This window comes from Arachis hypogaea, chromosome 15, assembly GCF_003086295.3.
Source record: "Arachis hypogaea cultivar Tifrunner chromosome 15, arahy.Tifrunner.gnm2.J5K5, whole genome shotgun sequence".
Lineage (NCBI taxonomy): Eukaryota > Viridiplantae > Streptophyta > Magnoliopsida > Fabales > Fabaceae > Arachis > Arachis hypogaea.
Window position 1 is genome coordinate 146,666,672 of NC_092050.1, and position 9,654 is coordinate 146,676,325.

Sequence of the window (9,654 nt, forward strand, 5' to 3'; positions counted from 1 at the left end):
CTATGTTAAAATTGTTGTGTTCTGCATCCATGACTGAATCAATCGTTGATTGAAAGAAGAAGGAGATTGTAGAAGGTAAGAGGGAGACAGTTCGAGAGAGAGGAGATTGGGAGTAAAACTGCGTTCAGTATATTTTTTATACATTTCATTTAACCATTACAAATTCTGCTGTCACATATATATACATATATGTATGTGTGAATAACTAATTTTACTAATTTGACTATGATAAACTAATCTCTATAATTAGCAAGCTAACTATCTAACTAACAATATGAGAAAAAAATTGAAAAAGCAGATATTAAGGGCAGTGCTACGGTGCTGAAGGCTTTTTTCTGTACGTGATGAAAATACGTGGCTGAAATTGCTTCTATACACGTGGTTTATATGTTGAGTCCAGTGGAAACAATTACTGAATCGAAGACAGAAGCATGATAAACTTGTCACTTCAGGTGTTATAATTAGTAAAAGTTAATGCTAATGTTAACATTGTAATTTGTAGGCTATTTTTGGTGGACCTAAAAGTTTTGTATAAAGTGATTATGGGTCTCTTTTTTTCTTTTAAATTCAAAAATAGAAGTGTTATGGGTAGTTTTTTTAATCCAAAAAAGAGGATTATGGATAGCAAAAAATAAAGAAAAAAAAATCTATTCCTAAAAAATAAAACAAAAAACACTTGTTCTTGTCCCAAAAAAAAAAAAAAAAAAACATGATAACGAACATAAAAGTGATGAGATGAGTTGAAAAAAAGTAGCAATTATAAGAAGAGTAACACTAGCAATAATAATAATAATAATAATAATAATAATAATAATAATAATAATAATTAGAGAATTATGTTTAAGATTTAATAAACATCACAAATTATTTGACTTTTTGATTTAGGATTTAGAGTGTGTTTTGAGTGTGGTAATTTTTGTGGAAGAACAAATTTTTTATTTAGGATTTAAATAATAACATATATTTTAGAATTTTATTTTTTAGATTTTATATTTTGAAAAAATTGAGTAATCTTTTTTTAACAATTCAATCAAAATGTCTCTTTTTCTATGCATATTAGTAAATAATTATTTAGAAATTTATTTCTCATATAATTAGAAGCTAACTCTTACTAATATTCATAATTGAAAAAGTTCTTTAAATTAATGCAGTTACTACCGGAAAAGCTCAAGCTAATTTCAAAAGAAGATAAATAATATTCTTTCGAATTAATTTCTAACAAACAACACCAATTCATTTAAACTGAGAATTGATCATTTTAATAGACATCTAATATAAAATTCTTAAATTGACTATTAAATATCAAAAGTTGAATAACAAATTATTATGGGATCAAATTCAATAATTTAACGGAGTAAATAAATTATTATTATCTCTGCCTAACAATATTCATTTACTTTTTTTCTAAAATCATCTAACAAAAATTTGTTCTTCCACAAAAATTATCACACTCAAAACATACTCTAAATCCTAAATCAAAAAGTCGAACAATTTGTGATGTTTATTAAATCTTAAACATAATTCTCTAATTATTATTATTATTATTATTATTATTATTATTATTATTATTATTATTGCTAGTGTTACTCTTCCTATAATTGCCACTTTTTTTCAGCTCATGTCATCACTGTTACGTCCATCATCATGGTTTTTTTTTTTTTTTGGGACAAGAACAAGTGTTTTTTGTTTTATTTTTCAGCAATAGATTTTCTTTTTCTTTACTTTTTGCTATCCATAATCCTCTTTCTTGAATTAAAAAAACTACCCATAACACTTTTATTTTTAAATTTAAAAGGAAAAAAAAGATCCATAACCACTTTGTACAAAATTTTTAGGCCCACCAAAAATGGTCTACAAATTACACCGTTAACATTAGCATTAACTTCTGCTAATTATAACACCTGAAGTGACAAGCTCATCATATTTCTGTCTTTGATTCAGTAATTGTTTCTACTACACTCAGCATAGAAACCATATGTATAAAAATAATTTCAGCTACATATTTTCATCATGTATAGAAAAAAAAAGCCTTCAGTATCGTAGCACTGCCCATACATATATAGGTAAACTCTAGTAAAATTATGCCATGATGATTATAGTAATTATATAAATATTATTTAATAATATAAATTATTATTCTAATAATCATATATACTTAGATGAAAGTTATATTAGAAAAATAATAATTTTATTTTTATTTTTGATAATTTTAGATGAGATGAATTATTTAGAATTTTTTATGAAAAAACTTGAATAATATTTAGTGACACATGAACATGTTGAATATAATGGAATGGATGTCTCTCATTAGTTTTGTTATTATCTGGTTATGGAAAGATAGTTAACCTCATGTAGTTTCTCCAAATCGAATAGAAACATCCTTACAAGACCCTCTAGCTATCGTCACATCTGTTCCTACTATGTGCGAAAGTTTTTTTCCTTCTTCACAAAGCAAACAAGATCGTATATGAGAATTGAAAATTAGCCCATAAGAAGAACCTTATTGTTAACCATTTACTATTTGCATGACCCAAAAAAAAACAAAAAAAACATTTACTATCTGCGAATAACTCAATTATTTTTTTTGTAGAGGATCAGACACATCTTAAACATTATGAGCAGCCCAAGAGTCTTAGTTCAGGTGGCGTTTCACCCCTTCCCACCACTAAGGTTTAGAGGATGCATTTGAGGGGAAAAATGTAATAAATGTGTGAGGAATGTGTGGGTGTGTTGTGTATCTAAGATTGTAGATTGTCTAATTTATTGGATACTTAAAATTGGGTTGTCCAATCCACTCACCAAAAAACGAAAAAACATTATAAGCACATATGAAATTGAAAGGAATAATGGACAAAGAGATCAATTTAAACAAATTAGTGATATTTTTCAGCTCCAACACTCCACAAAGTTTCATAAAAATCCAACACTCCACAAAGTTTCATAAAAATCCAACACTCCCATCCATAGTGCTTAGGTCACGGATCGACGAATGCAAAAACTTTTTTTTATCAATGCGCGAAAGTGGCTCAGAAAAGTCCCAGGTTGGAATTAATGGGCGGCAGAGAAGATTTGACTCACTTATACTGCATATACACTAAAATGAGTTATAAAGGTAGAATATATATATATATATATATATATATATATATATATATATATATATATATATATATATTAAAAATAAATTAAATTATACATATATTTATAATTTTATACAGAATAAAATATATTTTTTTGTATTTAAAATTTATTAAAAATTTTAAAAATATTCTTAAATTTTATTTTATTTTAATTTTTGTTCTAAAATTTTTTTATTTGTATCAAATATATTTCTAACAGCTAATTTTTCAAAAAATTTAAAATTAATTCAACAACAATTTTACAAGAACAACCTTTAACATAAGTAAAACAGATATTATTGTCATGCATTATTATTGGATTAGTCTTAAACTTTTTAAAAATTTAGCTGTTAGAATTATATTTGATGTAAATCAAAAACTTAAAAAAAAATTGAAATAAAATAAAATTTAGAGATATTTTAAAATTTTTGACAAATTTTAAAGATAAAAAATTAAATATATTTTACTTTTTTATATATATAGCAATTAATTTTGATGACTAATTTTAATCTATAAATAGTATTTTTGATTCTGATAAAATCCGTACGTAAAGTAATTCCTATTTATTTACTCTTTCTCTTGTTTTAAATTTTCTAACTCCTTGATTGAAGAGTTGCGTAGAATGTCAAGTGAATTTTGCTGCCAATAAGCTAAATCCGAAGGAGGTCTCACCATCAAAGACCTCATCAAAGCAATGAACCTAGCTAGCACTCCTTGCAAATCAAAGTTATTGGAGATTATATTATTAAAGAACACTAGCTATCTATTTTACAAGGTCTTTAAGAGCAATTCACCTCTTCAGTTGACACTTCTAATGATGCAAGAATTCCTAATAGTGTTTAATTCTCTCCCTCCCTCTTATGAGATTTCATATATATTGCCTAGCTACCTCTCTAATAACAGTGCACTTTGAAATTCATATTCTTCTTCAAAGTTTTACATGCTTGTTGTTCTATAGAACCTATTTGTAATTTTTTTCACCCATCAATAAAGTTTGGCCTATTTTTTTTATTGCCCATGATATTTCTTAACTCGACAAATTAAGGATTAATCTGTCGCAGAAATAAGCTCCCAATAATTACCTAAATAAACGAGTAAGTTGACTACTACTCGACGACCAACCCAAGTTGGTTAAACTTCTGTTTATCTTTCACCACAAAATTTGTACTACTTAAACCTTCCATTAAGTTTAACTATTATCATCATCAGAAAGTTTAAAAACTAACTAATCAATCCAATTAATTACTAACCAGCATATCCAAATTAAAACCAAACTTCATTTAGTAAGATTTATACTATATATATATATATATATATATATATATATATATATATTAAATGTATTTTAAGGTGATATATTTCACTAATAAGTTCTCCCACTAAGCAGTTGGTAATTATTAGAGGAAGTTTCCATGGTGAAATTCATATGTTCAGGGAATCCATGAATCTTTACATTATTCTGCACCTTATGATCCATAATATATAATTCAGCATCATTTTTGTTCATGATTTTGCATTGCTCCCTCTTGATTGGATCGGATAGATAATGCATGAATGATGACGACTAATAAAAGTAAGGTGGCTCAATAAAGTAAGTATCCTGCAATTCATAGACCACCAATCGAAATTAATTAAAATCAAATTAAAATAATGAAAACTAAAAAAAAAAAGCAACGAAATTTCAGCAACTGTTGCTCAATTATTTAAAATGATGCATGGTTACTTGAAAGAAAGATAAAAAAAAAAAAAAGAAAAAAAAAGAGGATAATAACAATGTGAAATATATAATCAATATTGAAATTTCACTCACCCCAGGAAAAACTATTCCCTCATATAAAAATACATTATCTGTTGGGCTTATCATCAATATTTGTGACGGTAAATCAATTTTGGCATACTGCAAAAGAATATATATATAAGAATTATATATATAAAAAAATAAAAAAAAATATTGAAGAGAAGCTAATGAGTTAATTTTAATTTATGTGTGCAACTCACCACTTTTCTGCCAATTAGAAGACTATATAAGTCAAGATTGTTGTACTCGGATACATGGAAGAACACAGAATCTGGCTTCAATTTCAATACTCTGCTTTTCAAATGCATGTGAATATATATAATATAAGAAATCCCTATAAAGAATAATGCTAAATAATACATATGGGTTCCCAAAAATGTTAATTGATTATTTAAAAAAGGTTCAATTAATATATTGTCATGTATGTGTGAGTTAGGAGGCACATTGTGCAGTACGTGAGTAACATTTTTTCCATATCATACAAGGATACATTAATAAACAAACTAAAAAAAAATGTTTATCTCATAATGAGCAATATTTTGCCATTAAAATCACCTCTTTGTATGTTCAACATTCCTCTGTGGTATATAGTTGCTTATGAAAATCTTGGTCTTCCACTGAACAGTAAGCCTGAAAAATTAAGAGGAGCAAATAAAAAGTAGCACCCTACATATATATAATTGTTTTAGAGTTATATCATATACACTAATTTTGTATAATTTTTTTATATAGTTATGTTTAGTATTAAAAATGATTTATAAGAAATGAGAAAAAATTATGTAAATATTATTTTTTATTATTTTATTCGTAATTATTTGACACCTAAGTTGTGTGGGTCATTGGCATATTCTAATTTTGCTACAATTTTATTGAAATACGCCTAGCCGATAGGTGATGGGATGGCAAATTGTAAATTAAATATGATAATATTAAGATCATCATCTACATCTAAATATATCCGAAACTTAGCTTCTTCTTGCATTGCTTGATTTTCTAAGCAAAAATGTAGAGGTAAAATAAAGGAGGATACACTTACTCAAATGGTGTCGATTTTTTCCTGTAGGCCTATTTCACAAATCAAATAAAAAATAAAAAAAGAAAAAGAAAAAAATATATGTTAAATTATTTTATAATTAAATTTCATAATTGTAGTGCAAGCTTCTTAATAGGAAATATATAGGAAACGGATCAAGATTTGTTTCTCTACTTAAATATAATCATTATTGGGATGAAGATGTATTGTGATCTCCACCATTATATATATATTATCATACCTTTGCTTTATAGGAGGACACTCCACCAGAAGGATAAGTACTTGCAATTAAAGATCCCTGATGATGAACAACAGAAAAGTATATATTTCAAAATTATTATTATTAGTATAAAATCCATGAACCAATATTAACAAATTTAATGTTTAAATCTGGACTTGTGAACACATACCAATCCTTCTCCTAATACAACAATCTAAGTATGATAGAACAATTACATGATTATGTTTCATAAGTAAATTCCAAACTAGGGCATTTTGGTCAAGGAATTTAGAAGCTACTTAACTACTATATGATATGTAGCAAACGCACGTAGCTAGAGTTACCAATTTTAGCATAAAAATCTAACCTGGAATATGTTGACCATATCATTTATTAATTAACCATTAAATTAAGGTGTTTGCTACGGTACGATGATAAATTCATACGTACCGATACGTTTAAAATATAGACAAATAACAATAAGATATGTGGAATTTATTTTCCACATCAGCATTTAATTTTTTCTTTTTTAAATATATAGTATATCACCACTTTTACTAAAATACCCTTTTAATTAAATAAAAATAAAAAAATTATTTATTTAATTTTATAAAAAGACTTAAACATTCTTCTTTTATTCCTAAACGCAAAATCTTTTTCGTAATCTTCGTCACTTGCGCACTCTTCAACGCCTTCCCGAACCGCCACACCACCATGCCAGAATCTGAATCCGACGACAACTCCGCCTTTGACATGACAGTAAATTTTGCCTCCGCCAGTCAACCCTGCTCCGACACCGCCGCCATAGCCACTGCAGATTCCTCGTCCTCCGCCATTAAGGTCTACATGTATGACCTTCCCATTCGATTCACCTACGGTGTCATCGCCACCCGATCCGCCTCCCGAGGCGGCGGCACGCCAGAGAATCTAACCTCGCTGAGCTACCCTGGACACCAGCACATGGGAGAGTGGTTTCTGTTCCTGGACATGAACCGTCCAGAGTCAGATCGGATAGGGTCACCGGTGACCCGGGTGATGGACCCGGAAGAAGCGGAGCTGTTCTACCTGCCGTTCTTCTCGTCGCTGAGCCAGTTGGTGTCGACGAGCCAACAAGGCGATGGGTCGGAGGCGGCATACAGTGACGAGGAGACGCAGGAAGCGCTGGTGGAGTGGCTGGAGGGGCAGAAGTACTGGCAGAGGAATGGAGGGAGGGACCACGTGTTCACGGCGGCGGACCCCAAGTCGCTGTTGCATGTGTGGATAAGGTGAAGAATAGTGTGCTTCTTGTGGTTGGGTTTGGGAGGTTGACAGGGATCAGGGTTCTCTGGTGAAGGATGTGGTGGTTCCTTACCCTCATAGGATGTGGTGAACGAGAGGGTTTTTAAATTCAGATGAAGAATAATTTTAGTTTTTTGTTTTTTTAATATGTTTAACACAAATGAAGAACAATTTTGATTTTTTGTTTTTTTAATATGTTTTTGTTTTGTTGTTTCAATTATTTGAAATTATAAAATTAGGATTAATTGAATTCTAAAATTTGATTAATTTAAAAGGGTATTTTTGTCTAATCAAATAAAAAAAAGATGTTTAAATTTTTTTATAAAATTAAATAAATAAATATTTTTTATTTTTATTTAATTAAAAGGGTGTTTTAGTAAAAGTGGAGATATACTATATATTTAAAAAAAAATGCTGACATGGAAAATAAATTCCACATATCTTATTGTTATTTGTCCATATTTTAAACGTATCGATACGTATGAATTTATTATCGTACCGTAGCAATCACCTTAAATTAATGTTATTATCAAAAGCTCAGTTGACAACAGATCAGAGTGGTACTAACTAGTAGACTTGAATTTTAGATATACATTTATGTGAAAATTTAGAAGAAAAAACTTTGCCATGCAAGTGGTGCATGCGTGCGTTTTTTAAAAGTAGTTATAATTATACTAGTTATAAAATTTTAACAACACTTCAAAAATATGTAGCTAAAATTAAAAATATATTTTGTATGATTTAATAATATTTTTTAATTTGATTATATTTTTTATTTTTAAATTAAAAATTTTTTCAAATTGTAAAAAATGTAATCTTAATCCTAATTGTATTTTTAAGTATTTTTAAAATTTCAAAGCCACTGTATCCCTTATAAATAACAATTTTACAGAACGAATAAATTAGTAAAAATCCGTGGTTTGAATGAAAAAAAAGGTAAAAGTATAAAGAAATGTAGCAATTGAGGTTACCTCCCATGTAAAGATAACATACTGATTGAAATCCTTTGAAGAAGAGTAAGGCAAATGGTATGTGGTTGGCCCTGCATGCATATGGCGGCGATGCTGATTATTATAATAAGCTTGAGTAGCATGTTGTTGCTGTTTTCGCAACAACTGTGTGAAGTATCCAATGCTATGTGGTCCTTCTCCTCCATATTCTGATGCTAATGATGGGGATGGTTCAAATGGAAACAGCATTGATGGTGATGAGTAATTTCCTCCCATTATTGTTGCATTATTATTATTAGCAGCGCCAAGAAAGTAGTAGTCTGGGTTTAGTGCTGCTGCTGATGATGAGGATGGATATGGTTCTTGAAATTGAAGGAGCGAGGTGTGTCCCATTTGAGTTATTGGTGGTGCTATTGCTGAAGAAGATGATGGATATTGTTCAAGTTGATGCATAGTTCTACTACTCCCAAGTGATGAGGAATTAGGAAACAAGGAATAATATGGTGATGATGATGATGATGAGAGATATTGATTGTGATGATGAGTAAAACTGTGATTCTTGTTAATCCCAAACATAGCTTCTATTCCTGGAATCAACATACCACCACTTGTATCATGCACTTCTGCTTGTGATGTCTCTGCCACTACCATGTTAATTAATGACAAATTAAATAATGTTTATTAGGAGATTGAAAATGGGAAGATATTAAAATAACCAAAATATTTAATAACAAAAATATAATTAATAAAAAATAGTCAAAATTTATCTTAATGTTAAATAAGATTGTCTCTTTAGTATTACTACTGTTAAAATAAAGCATGTACTAGTGTGTTATGTGTGTTCTATATATTTATTGTGTGGTCGACATGGTTGTGGAATTATGCAAGAGTTTCTTCTAAACTTGAAGTATGGTGATACTTATTTTGTATATCTTTTTTTGTCTTATAATAAAATTCTTTAATTTTATTTGAGATTAACAAAAATCAAATTTTAAAGTTTTTAATTAATCATAAAAACTCTTATATTATATTATAAAATTATTTTTTTAGATAAAAGAAAAAAAATAAGTATATCTTAATATTGCAATTAAAAATAGAAAAAATCTTTGCTAAGTAGATACTCTCTACATAGTAATATATGCTAGAATCAATATAAGTATATACCTGCAGAGGATTCGAGAACATGATGAGCAGGATTTGATGATGAAGAAATTCCAGAGTTAAGAACAGGGTTAGGTACACCCATTCTACTACTT

The 9,654-nt window shown here is 28.6% G+C and overlaps 1 protein-coding gene across 1 annotated transcript; it reads left to right on the plus strand.

The window, feature by feature from the left end:
• Window positions 1–6,884: 6,884 nt before the first annotated feature.
• On the plus strand, window positions 6,885–7,439 carry LOC140179397 (probable arabinosyltransferase ARAD1). The gene has a single exon (XM_072218271.1). The coding sequence runs from the start codon at window positions 6,885–6,887 to the stop codon at window positions 7,437–7,439; it is 555 nt and encodes a 184-aa protein (XP_072074372.1).
• The last annotated feature ends 2,215 nt before the right edge of the window (window positions 7,440–9,654 follow it).

Excerpts from the sequence above, each read along its gene's own strand:
- LOC140179397 (XM_072218271.1), top strand. The coding sequence starts at position 6,885 with ATGCCAGAATCTGAATCCGACGACAACTCCGCCTTTGACATGACAGTA.